Source organism: Heptranchias perlo, chromosome 34 (genome assembly GCF_035084215.1).
Source record: "Heptranchias perlo isolate sHepPer1 chromosome 34, sHepPer1.hap1, whole genome shotgun sequence".
Lineage (NCBI taxonomy): Eukaryota > Metazoa > Chordata > Chondrichthyes > Hexanchiformes > Hexanchidae > Heptranchias > Heptranchias perlo.
The window spans coordinates 21,536,366-21,553,016 of NC_090358.1; the positions used below are offsets into that span (position 1 = coordinate 21,536,366).

Genomic DNA, 16,651 nt, shown 5'->3' on the forward strand with positions numbered 1-16,651 from the left:
CTTGTCAAAAGCCTTGCTAAAATCCATGTAGACTACATCAAGTACGCTACTCTTATCGACCCTCCTTTTTACTTCCTCAAAACTTGTTAGAATCCTAAACAGGTACAACAAGGTGTGAGAAGAACAAAAGCCAGCCACAACGATATGTTATAGTTTACTGTACTATACATATCACTTTATTTTATGAAGGCATTTGTAATGGCAAAGCATACTCGGTCATCCTAATTCCTTTAAAATCCCAGTTTCCTAAGAGGTATGAATCTTCAAGAGACATGGTGAACTTCAGTAAAAATACCAGCACCCAGAGCTGTCCAATGCATCAATAATCTCAGCTCATCTTTGCTTTCCACCACAGAAGGATAAGATGTTGTGTAAAAGGTATAAATACTGTGACTAATTAGAAGCTTGGCTTACAGATACAAACCCCCGTTGGATATGTAACAATTATCTGCTTCAGAACCCTTATTAAAGAGAGCATGATAACCCTGGTGTGGGCAGTTATGTGCTTCCACAAGCATGAAGGAGCTGCTAAGAGCTGCAAGTGCAATTGAGCAATGGCTGGGATTCAAGTAATATTTTGAAGGTACGTCTACAATGGAAATCTTAGCATTTGATGCAATTCTCAAAAGCATCAGAAACAACAGGTGTATATTTCCCAGTAATTTATTTGCAGCCGGGGTCCAACAGCTCTATGATGAGGCAGAGCAAGGCGAAGTGATATGAGGATACATCGTGACACGAGATGTTTTGAGGTTAGATGACACAAGAAGTGACAAAGTGAGGCGAGATGAGACCAGGTGAGGCGAGGCGAGGCTATGTGGGGTTTGTTGACATGAGGCGATGTGACATGAGGTGAAACAAGGCGACATGACATGAGGTTAAATAAGGCGAGGGGAGGCGAGGCCCACAAATACTTCATTTATACTACACTGCCATCACTGGTGGCAGATCTGACTTTGGTAGCAGTGCTGTATTGTAAATGAGGCAATGATACTGCCACTGGCAATACAAAGGATCACCGGCAAATGTTAATGACCATTTTTCTGTTCAATGCTTAGGGCATTCATACAGGTTGTCACTACAGCTGCCAAACTGCTGGCCTGTACCAAGAGGTGTGTGATACAGCAAATAACCTCAGTCTTGAGAATGGTCCCAAACCACCTGTCATTTGTGAGTGGCCCCGAAAGCCTCACTTTTTTTTATTCATTCATGGGATGTGGGTGTCGCTGGCGAGGTCGGCATTTATTGCCCATCCCTATTTGCCCTTGAGAAGGTGGTGGTGAGCCGCCTTCTTGAACCGCTGCAGTCCGTGTGGTGAAGGTTCTCCCACAGTGCTGTTAGGTAGGGAGTTCCAGGATTTTGACCCAGCAACGATGAAGGAACGGCGATATATTTCCAAGTCGGGATGGTGTGTGACTTGGAGGGTAATATGCAGGTGGTGGTGTTCCCATGCGCCTGCTGCCCTCGTCCTTCTCAGTGGTAGAGGTCACGGGTATGCTTAACATACTCGCCTGCCAGTTATACCAGCAGTAATTTGTAGTCTTGTGCTTTTGCCTCTATTTCCTTGATAGTGTTAAATACTCCTGGGCCTGGATTACCCTGAACCTGCTGATTTTGTAAGCACTGCTGCAGTTTTCATCATTGTTTAAAAATGCAACACCACTCTGATGCTCTGCCGTTCATTCTCTTTTAGCTGCACGACACTCAAGTGTTATATTTGTACTGGACAATATGGCCCCGACAATGCAAGGGTGGGCACACGTGACTATGTGCAGTGATGGGCTCACCTGCAGCTGTTGACAGATGAGCCACAATCTAATTGAATGGCAGAGCAGGCTCAAGGGGCTGAATGGTCTACTCCTATTCCTAATTCACGGCATCAGGGGGGCAGGGCCACGAAAAATGGGCCTTTGTGCTTGGGGGAACGCATAGCTTGGCATCAGTCACCGGTGGATGGGCCTCCTCCTCCCCCAGAAAGAAAATGGCTTATTCCCCCATGGTCCCTTTGTAAAGGGTATGTGCGTATGCTTTTTTAAAAAATCTCCTTCATCTTCCAGAATCCAAGCCTTGATCAAAACATCGATCTTCCTGAACTTTACCACTCAGTTTCTTCCCTCCCTTCATTTTTTTTCAAAATAAAAAGACAATGGCCAAATTGGCTGCTCTAATGAAACGCTGAAAGAGATTTGATCACAATTCATGCTCTCAAAGGGTAAGTAGATCATTTAAAAATACGCAGAGATAAAATGTAGCATTAAACATTTTACTACTATAGAAGAATGATTAGTTTCATTACAAAATTAAATTGAGCATTACAATGCAAATGTAACTGAAGAAAACACTTTAAAAGTAAATTATGGAAAGCAAAGAAAATAATGAGTAATGGATTATTTTAATTTTGTTTATTATTTTAAAATTATATGTTTAATATTTTCATCTATAAGCAACTCCATGAAGATCATCTAGCTTTCTAAAAAAAACTTAATTGATTTAGCTTCTGAAGCCTCATTCCCGTCACAAAAGCTTAGAATTTGCCATAACCGCATCAAATTCTACTTTTAACAGCAGTATTAACTCATTTAAACTGCTGTAATAGTGCAGAGAGGTATTTGCTATGAGCGTGTTCACCATTTGTACAATTGACATCGCTCAGTCAGCTCCGAGCTAAAGTGTCCTTCAATTCTTGACCAATTAAAGTCTTACTCACAAACAATTTTACCTGTTCATCGAAGAACTGTGAACTTTGCGAAGAATCTAGGTCAGTACTTTCACTGAGATCCTCCTGAAAGATAAAATGTTTAGTTTAGTCAGATGAAGGACATAGATAGCCATGATATCAATGTCATAGAATCGTTACAGCACAGGAGGCAGCCATTCGGCCCATCGAGCCTGTGCCGGCTCTTTGCAAGAGCAATCCAGTTAGTCCCATTCCCCCGTTCTTTCCCCGTAGCCCTGCCAATTTTTTCTCTTCAAATCTTTATCCAATTCCTTTTTGAAAGCCACGATTGAATCTGAATGCACTACCCATTCAGGCAACGCATTCCAGATCATAACTACTCGCTGCATAAAAAAGTCTTTCCTCACGTCGCCTTTGGTTCTTTTGTCAATCACCTTAATTCTGTGCTTGGTTGCCAACCCTTCCGCCAATGGGAACAGTTTCTCTTTATTTACTTTACCTAAACCCTTCATGATTTTGAATACTTCTATCAAATCCCCTCTTAACCTTCTCTGCTCTAAAGGAGAACAACCCCAGCTTCTCCAGTCTGTCCATGTAACTGAAGTCCCTCATCCCTGGAACCATTCTAGTAAATCTCTTCTGTACCCTCTCGATGGCCTTCACATCCTTCCTAAAGTGCGGTGCCCAGAATTGGACACAATAACTCCAGCTGTGGCCGAACCAGTGTTTTATGAAGGTTCAACATAACTTCCTTGCTTTTGTACTCTCTGCCTCTATTTATGAAGTCCAAGACACGAACATACAAAAATACAAATTAAGAGCAGAAATGGGCCATTCGGCCCCTCGAGCCTGCTCTGCCATTTGATAAGATTATAGCCGATCTGATTGTGACCTCAACCCTAATTTCCCACCAACCTACTATAACCAATGACTCCCTTGTTAATCAGGAATCTATCTAACTCAGCCTTAAAAATATTCAATGCCCTGCCTTCACCGCTCTCTGGGGAAGGGAGTTCCACAGACTCTCAACCTTCTGAGAGAAAAAATCTCATCTCCATCTTAAATGAGAGACCCCTTATTTTTAAACTGTGTCCCCTAGTTCTGGTCTCTCCCAAAAGGGGAAACATCCTCTCAGCATCTACCCCTTCAAATCCCCTCAGGATCTTATATATTTCAATAAGATCACCTCTCATTCTTCTAAACTCCATGTATACAGGCCCAACTTGTCCAATCTTTCCTCATAAGATAACTCCCTCATCCCAGGAATCAGTCAAGTGAACCTTCTCTGAACCGCCTCTAAAGCAATTATGTCCTTTCTTAATTAAGGAGACCAAAACTGCACACAGTAGTCTCGATGTGGTCTCACCAATGCCCTGTGCAACTGTAGCAAAACATCTCTACTTTTATATTCTATTCCCCTTGCAATAAATGACAACATTCCATTCACCTTTCTAATCACTTACTGTACCTGCATACTAACTTTTTGTGATTCATGTACTAGGTCACCAGATCCCTCTGTACCTCAGAGTTCTGCAATCTCTCTCCATTTAAATAATATACTGCTTTTCTATTCCTCCTGCCAAAGTGGACAAGTTCACATTTTCAATTAAATTAAATTCTTTTAAGACCCTAGGATGAAGTCAGTCAGAACCCGGGGACTTGTCAGCTTTTAGTTCTAATGATTTTTTCAGAACCATTTCCCTGGTGATCCTGTATGCTTTTTTAACCAGTTTCTCAACCTGTCTTGCCACCTTCAAAGATTTGTGCACATATACCCCTAGGTCTCTCCTGCACCCCCTTTAGAATTGTACCATTTTGTTTATATTGCCTCTCCTCGTTCTTCCTGCCAAAACGTATCACTTTGCACTTCTCTGCCTTAAATTTCACCGGTCATGTGTCCGCCCATTCCACCAGTCTGTCTATGTCCTCTTGAAGTCTATCCTCCTCACTGTTCACTACACTTCCAAGTTGTGTGCCATCTGCAAATTTTGAAATTGTGCCCTGTATACCCAAGTCCAAGTCAATATATATCAATCAAAAAAAGCAGTGGTCCTAGTACCGACCCCTGGGGAACACCGCTGTATACCTTCCTCCAGTCCGAAAAACAACCGTTCACCACTGCTCTCTGTTTCTGTCACTTAGCCAATTTTGTATCCATGCTGCCGCTGCCCCTTTTATTCCATGGGCTTCAATTCTGCTGACAAGCCTATTATGTGGCACTTTATCAAACGCCTTTTGAAAGTCCATATACACAACAACAATCAACCTAATCAACCCTCTCTGTTACCTCATCAAAAAACTCAATCAACTTAATTAAACACAATTTTCCTTTAACAAATCCATGCTAGCTTTCCTTTATTAATCCACACTTGTCCAAGTGACTTAATTTTATCCTGGATTATCGTTTTTAAAAGCTTCCCCACCACCGAGGTTAAACTGACTGGCCTGTAGTTGCCGGGTTTATCCTTTACCCTTTTTTGAACAAGGGTGTAACATTTGCAATTCTCCAGTCCTCTGGCACCACCCCCATATCTAAAGAGGATTGGAAGATTATGGCCAGCACCTCTGCAATTTCCCTTACTTCCCTCAGCAACCTAGGATGCATCCCATCCGGACCGGGTGACTTATCTACATTAAGCATAGCCAGCCTTTCTAGTACCTCTGTCAATTTTCACCTCATCCAGTATCTCAACTACCTCCTCTTTTACTGTGACTTTGGCAGCATCTTCTTCCTTGGTAAAGATAGATGCAAAGTACTCTTTTAGTATCTCAGCCATGCCTTCTGCCTCCATGCGTAGATCTCCTTTTTGGTCCCTAATCGGCCCCACCCCTCCTCTTACTACCCGTTTACTATTCATATGCCTATAGCAGACTCTTGGATTCCCTTTTATGTTAGCCGCCAGTCTATTCTCATACTCTCTCTTTGTCCCTCGTATTCCTTTTTTACTTCTTCTCTGTACTTTCTATATTCAGCCTGGTTCTCACTTCTATTATCAACCTGACATCTGTCATAAGCCCCCTTTTTCTGCTTCATCTTACTTTCGATCTCTTTCATCATCCAGGGAGCTCTGGCTTTGTTTGTCCTACCTTTCCCCCTCGTGGGAGTGTACCTAGACTGTACCCAAACCATCTCCTCTTTAAGGGCCACCCATTGTTCGACTACAGTTTTGCCTGCCAATCTTTGATTCCAATTTACCCGGGCCAGATACATTCTCATCCCACTGAAATTGGCCCTCCTCCAACTAAGTATTTTTACTCTAGATTGCTCCTTGTCCTTTTCCATAACTAAATCTAAACCTTATGATACTATGATCACTGTTCCCTAAATGTTCCCCCACTGACACTTGCTCCACTTGACCCACTTCATTCCCAGAACTAGATCCAGCAATGCCTCCTTCCTCGTTGGGCTGGAAACATACTGTTCAAGAATGTTCTCCTGAATACACTTCAGAAATTGCTCCCTCTCTTTGCCCTTTACACAATACTATCCCAGTTTATATTAGGATAGCTGAAGTCCCCCATTATCACTACTCTATAGTTCTTGCACCTCTCTGTAATTTCCCTGCAAATTTGCTCCACTATATCCTTCCCACTAGTTGGTGCCCTATAGAATACACCCAGTAATGTAATGGCACCTCTACTGTTTCTCAATTCTAACCAAATAGATTCTGTCTCAAGGACATCCTCTCTCTCCAGCACTGCAATGTTCTCCTTAATCAATACTGCCAACTCCCCTCTTTTTTTTTACGATTGTCAACTGCAATACAACAATCTGAGAGAAGATAAAGTATAGTATTAGCAAAGAGATACTAAAAGGATTACTGATAAAGAAATACTATATAGATTTGGGGGAACATTATACTTTTTATTGTGACAATTATGGTACACATCCTACCAATTCTAAAAGAGGGTATATATGCACAAATCTTTGAAGGTGGCAGGACAGGTTGAGAAAGTGGTTAAAAAAGCAGTCAGGATTCTGGGCTTTATAAATAGAGGCATAGAATACAAAAGCAAGGAAGTTATGTTGAACCTTTATAAAACACTGGTTCGGCCACAACTGGAGTATTGTGTCCAATTCTGGGCACCTCACTTTAGGAAGGATGTGGAGGCCTTAGAGAGGGTGCAGAAAAGACTTACTGGAATGGTTCCAGGGATGAGGGACTTTAGTCACGTGGATAGATTGGAGAAGCTGGGGTTGTCCTCCTTAGAGCAGAGAAGGCTGAATGGCCTCCTTCTGTGCTGTAATCATTCTATGATTCTATGTAACTGTATTAATTCAGAGTTCCATCAATACAATTTGCCCACTTTATAAGAATGTAGCTGGGATTGATACAATATACCCAGTGTAAAAATATAGTTAGGATTGAAACAATTTGCCCTTCAATAAAATTGTAGCTATTACTGATACAATTTACCCTTCTGTTGAAATACAAGTGGGGTTGATATTTATATGATGATGACATGATAACACAACATTATGGTGTTAGCAGGTTCTGCATGCACACTAGCCAACTTGTCACAGCCAGTCTATGCCTGTATGTAATAATGAACCCCAAATTGCAGCCAGTTTACAGGGAAAATCTGTGCTATCTACTGGTAAATGCACAAGACCAGCACAGTTCAGTCACTGCCCCAAGACCCAGGCTGCAGTATAAAAGCAGCTGTACAGACACCAGTGCTGCATTCCAACAAGTCTCTGGTTTCGATGTTTACAGCAGTGGATCGTGCAATCAAGGTAGGGACAATACGACAGAGAAAGAACAATGATAGCAGAACTGGGGGAGAATGTTTGAGGAATACAAAAGTAAAACTTTCTATCTTACTGATCTACCAATGGTCATGATGTGGATCAGGGTAGAAAATGTGAATTATTTTCAGTGAGCTGTCTCACAGTTTTTTGTAAACAACTTGTGGGTAATTTTGACTTTGAGCCACAGAACAGCCGCCCGTTATACATCTCTCCCGGTTTTCATTATCATTGACTTCATTCGGGAGAGATGTATAATGGGGGTTGATCTGATATCAACCATTTTCACTATGTTCCAAAGACAAAATTACTCCCCTTGTGTCAAATTCGCCAACAAATAGCAATCCTGTACAGCATGGTCTGTACAGATCACAGGTTAATTCAAGCCAAATTGATTTCAAAGGATAAAAAATGCAAGGATTTCACGAAGTAATTAACCATAAGTGTTTATATTTTTCCAGTGTTTGTCAATTTTTTAAATGATAAAAGCAGCCAGTCTGCAAATAGTATCCAAATACAAATCTACCTTCAAACGTTTGGACCAAGAAAAACAAGAGAAACGCTTGCGCCAAAGAATATTTTTTGATGATCTATTAGTTTGATGATCTGTATTTAGTTGGTACGATAGTGTAGTGGTTATGTTACAGGACTAGTAATCCTAGAGGCCTAGACTAATAATCCAGCCGAACATGAGTTCAAGTCTCTCCATGGCAATTTGAGAATTGGAGTTCAGTTTAGAAAAAAAAAATCCAGTACCAGTAAAAGTGACCATGAAGCTGTCAAATTGTCGTATAAACTTAACTGGTTCACTAATGTCCTTCAAGGAAGGAAACCTGCCGTCCTTACCCAGTCCGGCCTATATGTGACTCCAGTCCCACATCAACTTGGTTGACTCTTAACTGCCCTCTAATATGGCCTAGCAAGCCACTCAGTTGTATCAAACTGCTACAGCGGTTCAAGAAGGCAGCCCGCCACCACCACCTTCAAAGGGCAGCTAGGGATGGGCAATAAATGCCAGTCTTGCCAGTGACGCCCACACCACGAGGGTGATTAAAAACAAAATCAGTGAGTAACATTACTGATGCCTACAATACAGGACCACACTTAAGTGTTAAGTCGCCATTTCAACGAACCTCTCAAGAAACAAGATTACTTCTCAGATATCATTTAGCAATTCTGTAGCGAAAAGATACTTTGATTTACACATCTGCTCTTCTACTTCCCCAAAGAAACACGCCAACCTCATGGCCTCATAAACAAAAAAACACTTTCTTCCTGTCAGTAAGAGACAGACTGATGTGTTTGGAGATAACCATAGAGGCAGAAAACATCAGAGATCATTTTAATTCTGACAGCTGCTGCACAATCTTCTTTGCCCTTCATTTACACCTACAATAACTGGACTATCCTCCTCTTGCAGGATAAAGACAACAATGCACTCAGGTTAGCTGAAACAGCCTCTAGGCCAATCCTAACGTTATACTGCGGGAGAACCTTATTGCTTTTGACAGCTGTAATTAGCCTTTCAATTTATGTCCTAGAAATTGTCACAGCTCACAGCACTTAGAGGAGCTTTGAGAGCTGAGCCTGGCATTGTCTAGATTAGAACAACATTGCATTCTGCAGTTCTAGAGTTTAATCCTTTGAGAAATAGCTTGCATAATGCAGGATGGAATGTTTCCAGCCTAACCTTGCCAGCTAGAGCCCAGCCAGGTTGTGGGTGCACTGTCCACGATGTTCATGGTACCTGAACACTCGATGTTTAACACCTTCAGTCATCTAGGTCCTACTCTCTGGAATTCCCTCCCTAAACCCCTCCACTTCTCACCTTCCTCTCCTCCTTAAAATCCACCTCTTTAACCAAGCTTTTGGTCATCTCTCATAAGAACAGGAGTAGGCCATTAAAAATTCCAACTGACCCAGCATCCACAGCCTTTTGGGGGGGGGGGGGGAGGGGGGGGGGGGAAAGAGAGTTCCAGATTTCCACTACCCTCTATTTGAAAAAGTGTTTCCTGATTTCACTCCTAAATGGCCTAGCTCTAATTTTATCTGATCTCTGCTTTGGTTTGGCACCCATTTTCCTCAAGCCTCTTTTGGGTGGTGGTGGGGGGGGAAGAGATAGTTCTGGGGGGGGGGAAAAGAGATAATTCTGGGGGAGCAGTTCCATCCGTTGCAGTTTTTTTCTCTCTGCTGGTTGCAGATCATCTTCAATCTAGCACCCCCCCTTCCTAGAATCATAGAATAGAATAGAATGGTTACAGCACAGAAGGAAGCCATTCAGCCCATCAAGCCCATGCCTGCTTTTTATAAGAGCAATCCAGTTAGTCCCATTCCCCCGCTCTTATCGCGTAGCCCTGCAAATTTTTGCCCAAGTATTTATCCAATTTCTTTTGAACCATTAAACCTTTTTAAACAATGTTTAAAATTTAGATTTTAAATTGAGATTTTAAACATAGAAGGAGGCCATTAAGCCTAACATTGTGCTTATTGCAGCTCTATATTTTTAACTTCAATTCCCTGCCTCTTTTCCCACATCCCTTTATACTCTTACTTCCCAATTAATTATCTATCTCACTTTTAAACAATTGAATCGAATCTGCAGTGGCAGTGTGTTCCACATTCAAACAACCCTTTGTGTGAAAAAAATGTTATTTTTAACCGGTTTAGTTCAAATTTTAAAATGATTTCCTCTTGTTCTGGATTCCCATTTTAGAGGGAAGAGTCAGACCCAAAAGCCCTGTCAATTTCCTTCATTATTTCAAACCTCTCGATCAGATCACCTCTTAAACCTCATCTCTAAAGTTTACCAAGTTGCTCATCATAGCTCAGCCCCTTCATCCCAGGTATCATGCTGATGAATCATGAGTGGACTTCCTCCAAGACTAATATATCGTTAAGGTGGGACACCCAAACAGAACACTGTTACAAATGAAGTCCAATATGGGCGTCATTAGTAAGGCCAGCATTTATTGCCCATCCCTAGTTGCCCTTGAGAAGCTGATGGTGGACACTTCTTGAAGTGCTGCAGTCCGTGTGGTGAAGCTGCTCCCACCATGCTTTTAGGTAGGGAGTTCCAGGATTTTAACCCAGTGACAACGAAGGAACGGCCGATATATGTCCAAGTCGGGATGGTGCGAGACTTAGGAGGGAAATTTGGAGGTGTTCCCATGCATCTGCTGCCCTTGTCCTTCTAGGTGGTGATGGTCACGAGTTTGGGAGGTGCTGTCGAAGAAGGTTTGGCAAGTTGCTGCAGTGCATCGTGTAGACAGTACACACTGCAGCCACGGTGCGCTGGTAGTGTAGGGAGTAGATATTTAAGGTGGCGGATGGGTTCCCAATCAAGTGGATTTTCTGTTCTATAACTTATGATGAAGCACAGCAACCCATTAGTCTTTCTGATCACTTTTTGTGTCTGCAAGATTTTGATGACTTATGTACCTGTATCCTAAATCTCATTGCTCACCTAACCCTATCTCCAGGCTTCCCCATTTACATTGTACTCCCATCCACCATCTTGTGTACAAAGATTAATATCTCCACCACATATAAGGATACATTTTCCAAACTCTCGCACACCACAAGGTACCTCGAATGCAATTAGAGTGTTTCTGAAAATTGTGGGCCTACTGTGTTCATCGATGGTGGGTTCAAGCGCCACTCCAGGACTTGAGCACATAATCTTAACTGAGACTTCAGTGCAGTACTGAGGGAGCACTATATTGCCAGAGATGCTGCCTTTCACAAACTGAGATCTTGTTTACCTGTTCAGGTGAACATAAAAGACCCCTTGGCAGCTTTTCAAAGAAGAGGAGGGAGTTCTCTAAGTGTCCTGACCAACATTCAGCCCTCAACCTACACCATCAAAACAGATTAACTAGCGTTACAAATTTCCCAGCCACCTTTGATATTCTCTCTGGCTCTGGTCACTCCAGTCAGGGATGCAATGGTGTGGCCCAATATCTAAGTATACAATAGCGTAATCCAGGGTATTACAATGGTACTCCCTTATGATCTGAACTGGATATCGTGGCTTAGAAATTCGGATGTGCCATTTTTGGGCGAGTGCGGCAGTGTGCATGCCCTGTGCCTGAATGGTGAGGCCCGATACTGGGCCTCGGGCCTTATTACAATGGGCCTGGCGTGGTACAAACAGCCTCCTGGAAAGAGGAAAGCAAGATCGGGCCACCACAGCAGGGGAGGGCATCGGGTTTGAGGGCGATGGGCAGGAGGCGGGGGGGGGGGGGGGGGGAGGGAGCAGCGGAGACCTTTTTTTAAAAAACATGGGATCGAGAGGAGCACTCATTCGGGTAAGTAAATTTGTAATCTGCCCGTATACTCCTCCTTCTTTGCCTTCTTACCCCTGGACAGGAAACTAATGGCTGATTTCTAACATCTCCCCCCACCATGAGCCAGATGGGCTGTCAATTAAATAAGCGATCAACTCCTCCCCCCCGGGGTCTCCTGCTATTCTCTAAAAAGGGACCACCTTAATATAATGAGTCTGTGATAAGTCAATTGGTTCTCATTGTCTCAGTTTGAAGTGATATGCAACATTCCATAAACTGGTCTGTCTAGCTTTAATACATATCCTCCCTCCCCACCCACCACCCCCCCTTCCTCCCCACCCCCATCCTCTGACTCCTGTGGTAATTTTAATCCCTTGCAAGCTGGTTTTAATTTGAAGATAAATGGCAGTAATTTCTGCGGGATTCCTCCCAATCCCACATCCTAACTTCATTTATGCCGTTTCTCCAGGATTTCCACTGATCTTCCACCAAAGTGACCGTGGGAGATCAGGGAGGCCCCGCGGAAACTCTACCTCAACATTTTTAATACAAGTCATCGCAAGGTCCTTCTGTGGCAAAATGGTCCAAAAAAAAACCCATGAAAGGTAACAACTGGTCATTCATCTCACTGCTGTTTGTGTGACCTTGTTGTGGCTACTACATTGACTATAACAGCGACTGCACTTCTATAGTAATCCATTGGTTGTAGAGCAGTTTGGGATGTCCTGAGGATGTGATAATGTGCTATTTAAATGCAAGTTCTTTGTTTTTCTCTTACTGTACACTTTGTTATGCAAAACCGAGACCTGCCATTATTCTATCAACTTGCTTTATCAATATCCACTTGCAATTTGCTGTCCTCTTCATAATTCACTATACCAGTTAATTCAGTATCATCTACAACATGCCTCTTTTACTCCCAAATCCAGATCACTCATATATAAGTGCCTTCTGAAAATCTGTGTATCCAACATCCATGATCTTTGTAATTCTGTCAAAAGAACTTTATTAGGTTAGACAAAACCTACCTTTCATAAAACCACATTGCCTCTCCCTAATCAGCTTATACCTTTTCTCAATGCTTGCTTACTCTGCCACTTACGATGGATTCTAGTAATTTTCTCACCAATGGCCTTAAACAGAGTGGCCTGTAATTACTTAGTCGCCTCTTCCTCCTGTTCTGAATAAGAGTGTATTGTTTGCTATCTCCAGTGCTATGTGAATCCAGTGAGCTTTGGAAAACTATAACTAATGCACCCTCAATTTTCTCACATTTCTTTTAATATCAATGGGGATGACATCGAAACAGCACAGAATCAGGCCATTCGGCCCAACTGCTTTGTGCCAGCGTTTATGCTCCACATGAGCCTCCTTCCTCCCTACTTCATCTAATCCCATCAGCATACCCTTCTATTCCCTTCTCTCTCATGTGCTTATCTAGTTTCCCCTTAAATGCATCTATGCTATTTGCCTCAACTGCTCCTTGTGGTATCCGTTCCACATTCTTACCACTCTCTGGGTAAAGAAGGTTCTTCTGAATTCCCTATTGGATTGATTAGTGACTATCTTATATTTATAACCTCTAGTTTTGGACTTCCCCAGAAGTGGAAACATTTTCTCTACCTCTATCCTATCATTATCTTAAAGACCTCCATCAGATCACCCCCTCAGCCTTCTCTTTTCTGGAGCGAAGAGCCCCAGCCTGTTCAGCCTTTCCTGAGAAGAATATCCTCTCAGTTCTGGTATCATCCTTGCGAATCTTTTTTGCACCCGCTCCATCTGGGCCTGGAAACTTTTTTGGTTTCAATTGCATTAATTATCCTTTACAATTTTTCAATGTATTCCAATGTCTAAGTTTCTCCCTTTCTCGAACCTCTAGTCGTTCCTCTATGTCTGGTATTGTACCTTCCTTCTCTACTGTGAAGACCAAAGCAAAATGTTTTTTTTAGCAGTTCCACCATACTACCCTGGGTCCATAGGTCCAATGCTAGAGGCAGAAACCCTCAACTCATTTAAAAAGTACTTCGACTCAAAGTGCTGTAACCCACAGGGCTACGGACCATGTGCTGGAAAGTGGGATTAAGCTGGATAGCTCTTTTTCGGCTGGCACGGACACAATAGGCCGAATGGCCTCCTTCTGTGCCATAACTTTCTATGGTTCTATGCCCTTATCCTCGACTACTTTCATTTCAATCTGTTTTTAAATGATCCCACCTTCTCCTTAACCAGTCTCTTTTTGTTTATGTACTTCTAAAAAATCTCTCTGCAACAGTCTTCTATATCCCTGTTGATGTGATAATTAGGTGGCCTTTCCTGCTACTTCACTCCAGACTTGACACTCATCATCATCCTGTCTTTTTTGTTTGATTCAACACTGGAACATAGGAATTGCTAGACGAAAAAAAGACCAAGATCCATCCAGTTCGCCTTCTGCCATCCTGGTAATCTCATGATACAACAATAATGGAGTTGTTGACTAATCACAACAATCAATCTCTATCAATTAATCTACAACAGACCAAGATATGGGGCGAGGAAAACCCCCAGTGATGGAGAGCTTTGGGAACCATAGGTCCAAAAAGTCACCTGTTCCTCCCGAGCATGTTACACTTACTGCATGTCATGACTCAAATTACTCAGACACTGGAACTTTCCATTCAGTTACCTGGAAGTGTGTCTTGCTCATCAAGCTAGGTTAACACATATCTTATCCTTCTTTATCACCAGTGAAAACTAAGCTGGACTCTAACAGTGATATGCGATTCATTCCCAGGTGGCCAAGGTGGCAAGTACCATAATCTTTACCTGCTTTATCACTGAATGGATTAAGTTACTTCCTGCAGTAAATTGCAGAACTGTGTCCATTTGGATCAGAGTTAACACTTGTACAAATTTACCATCAAAAATATACTGCTGATTCCCAACTCAGGCTGATCTCCCAACTCCCCCCTGCAATTATCTTGCCCACCTTCATAAAGTAGGTCCTTTTATCCTTTCGAGACTGAATCCACAGGGATAAACAGTCAAATCCATTAATTTAAATTGGTGTAGCTATTCAACAGAACAAGCGGGCATTCTCCACAGCTCCAATGCCCTTTCATTTGTTGATTTAATGTGGGGCTTTGGAGAACCAACATTACCTTTAGGAGACTCCACTGTTGTGGAGATTAAAGCCCACTGTTCTCTCACATCCTAGTCTTTTGAAAATGAGTCCACTGTGTGACTCAAACACCTCCCTAAAAAAAATTGCTCATAGCCTTCGTTCCATAATTGCACCACAAGAGAAATCAGTGTTCCAAATAATTAAGCTTTAACACCTACACTATTAAAATAAACTTGTGAACACTACAATTAATACTCCAAATTATTAAATCAGTTCAGTGGATTCTAAGAGCATCCTCAAATCCAAACGTATAATTACAAACAAAGATGTATTTACTTGAAAATAAAGTGCAAAAACTTCTTTTTTTGGATTTGTTCTGTTTCCTTTGTTCCAGTTTCATTTCCTTCACACATTGAAAATATCGCATGTATTTTTCCCTAAAGCATGTCGCTCTATTTAATAAATTCCAAAACAGACTTACTAAAAAGGTGCATTTGCAATTCAGCCAAACAGTATCATGACAGTAACCATAGAGCTAATCAACTGGATATATATATTAAACGTTTAATTCCTAAACGGGTCCTCCTTGTACCCAAACTGGAGGCCTGAGGCTCGCCCGAGATTGGGCCTCAGGCCTCACTTTAATGACAGTGGCGAGGCAGCTCACAGTGGGTCTGATTTGGGCTGCTGCCTCGCCAGTAGCAACCCTCAGGTAAGTCCTGTGGCCCGGGGGGGGGGGGAAAAGAGGAGAACGAGAGGTGGGGGTTAACACGGGCCAGCTGCAACCCACAGTAGTGCACTTTTGCTCCTCCCGGCTCCATGTTGAAGTAAGTTTAAAAAAAACTTACTTTTTGGTGGCAGTCTTTAAAGTCACATATAGAGCTGAAAAACCTGGGCGTGGCAGGCTTGGTATCTCCTCGCTAAGCGCTGCCCAATTTGCCAGAGGGCTCCTTAAACAGGCAGAAGGCCCCTCATTAACATATGTAAGGGTCTAATGCCTCTTTTAGGCGGCCGCCAGTGACGGCTGGAAAGCCACCTTTACCAATATGGCAACGCCCGTAACACAGGCACAGATTGGGCGAGGGATATTTGCTCTAGTTTTTCGCCTGGAAAATAGCCTAAAAGGACTAATTTCTCCCCCTTTACGGTCTCGTCCCCACCACAGCCTCCTCGGGGACAGCGCGCAGTGGCCACGAGACTCCGGTTGTGCATGAAGGATCTGATGGGACTGGCCCTTCTCACCACCAGCCAAGCTAGGTCTTGGTGCTTGTTTGAAAGCTCTGGCAATGAGGCATTCTGCCAAATGACTTTGACAGTCTACTCGTGGTGCCATCTCCTTCTGGAATGTGCCTTTGCAAAGAAGGTCTGGAGAGAGATGCAGTGGTATCTGTCCAGGTCCGTCCCGAGCAGTTCCATAACACAGGACTCTGCTCTACAGATTGTTCCCAGGGGCGCACACCGAGGCAGACGTCAACTGCTGCTGGAAAACCATCAACTCGGTGAAAGACGCCCTTTGGTCTGCCCGAAGCTTGCTGGTCTTCCAGTGCAAGGAGCTGTCCTCGACCGAGTGTTGCAGACTGGCTCATTCCAAGCTCCAGGACTACGTGCTGTGGGATGCACTGAAGCTGGGTGCAGCCACCACAAAGGCTCTGTGGGGAAAGGCAACTTTAGAGCCTTCCCGCCATTGTATACCGAGAGGCTGCAATCAGGAGAAAACCCCCTAGGGCAGAATGTAAAATACAAATTAATGTAATTAAATGTAATGTACCTGTAATGAATCTATAATCAACAAGCTGTATTGATTGTATTGCAATGAGGCACCCTAGAGTGTCATA

General features: G+C 42.9%; 1 protein-coding gene across 4 annotated transcripts in view; it reads right to left on the bottom strand.

Moving 5' to 3' along the window:
- The window catches only part of LOC137301874 (multiple C2 and transmembrane domain-containing protein 2-like), a 365,811-nt gene that overhangs the window by 247,779 nt on the left and 101,381 nt on the right, over positions 1–16,651 (bottom strand). For all 4 annotated transcript variants that reach the window (XM_067971577.1, XM_067971579.1, XM_067971578.1 and 1 more), the window contains one exon: positions 2,720–2,782. In XM_067971577.1, coding sequence (XP_067827678.1) covers positions 2,720–2,782 — 63 coding nt within the window. The remainder of the gene's footprint in view (positions 1–2,719; positions 2,783–16,651) is intronic.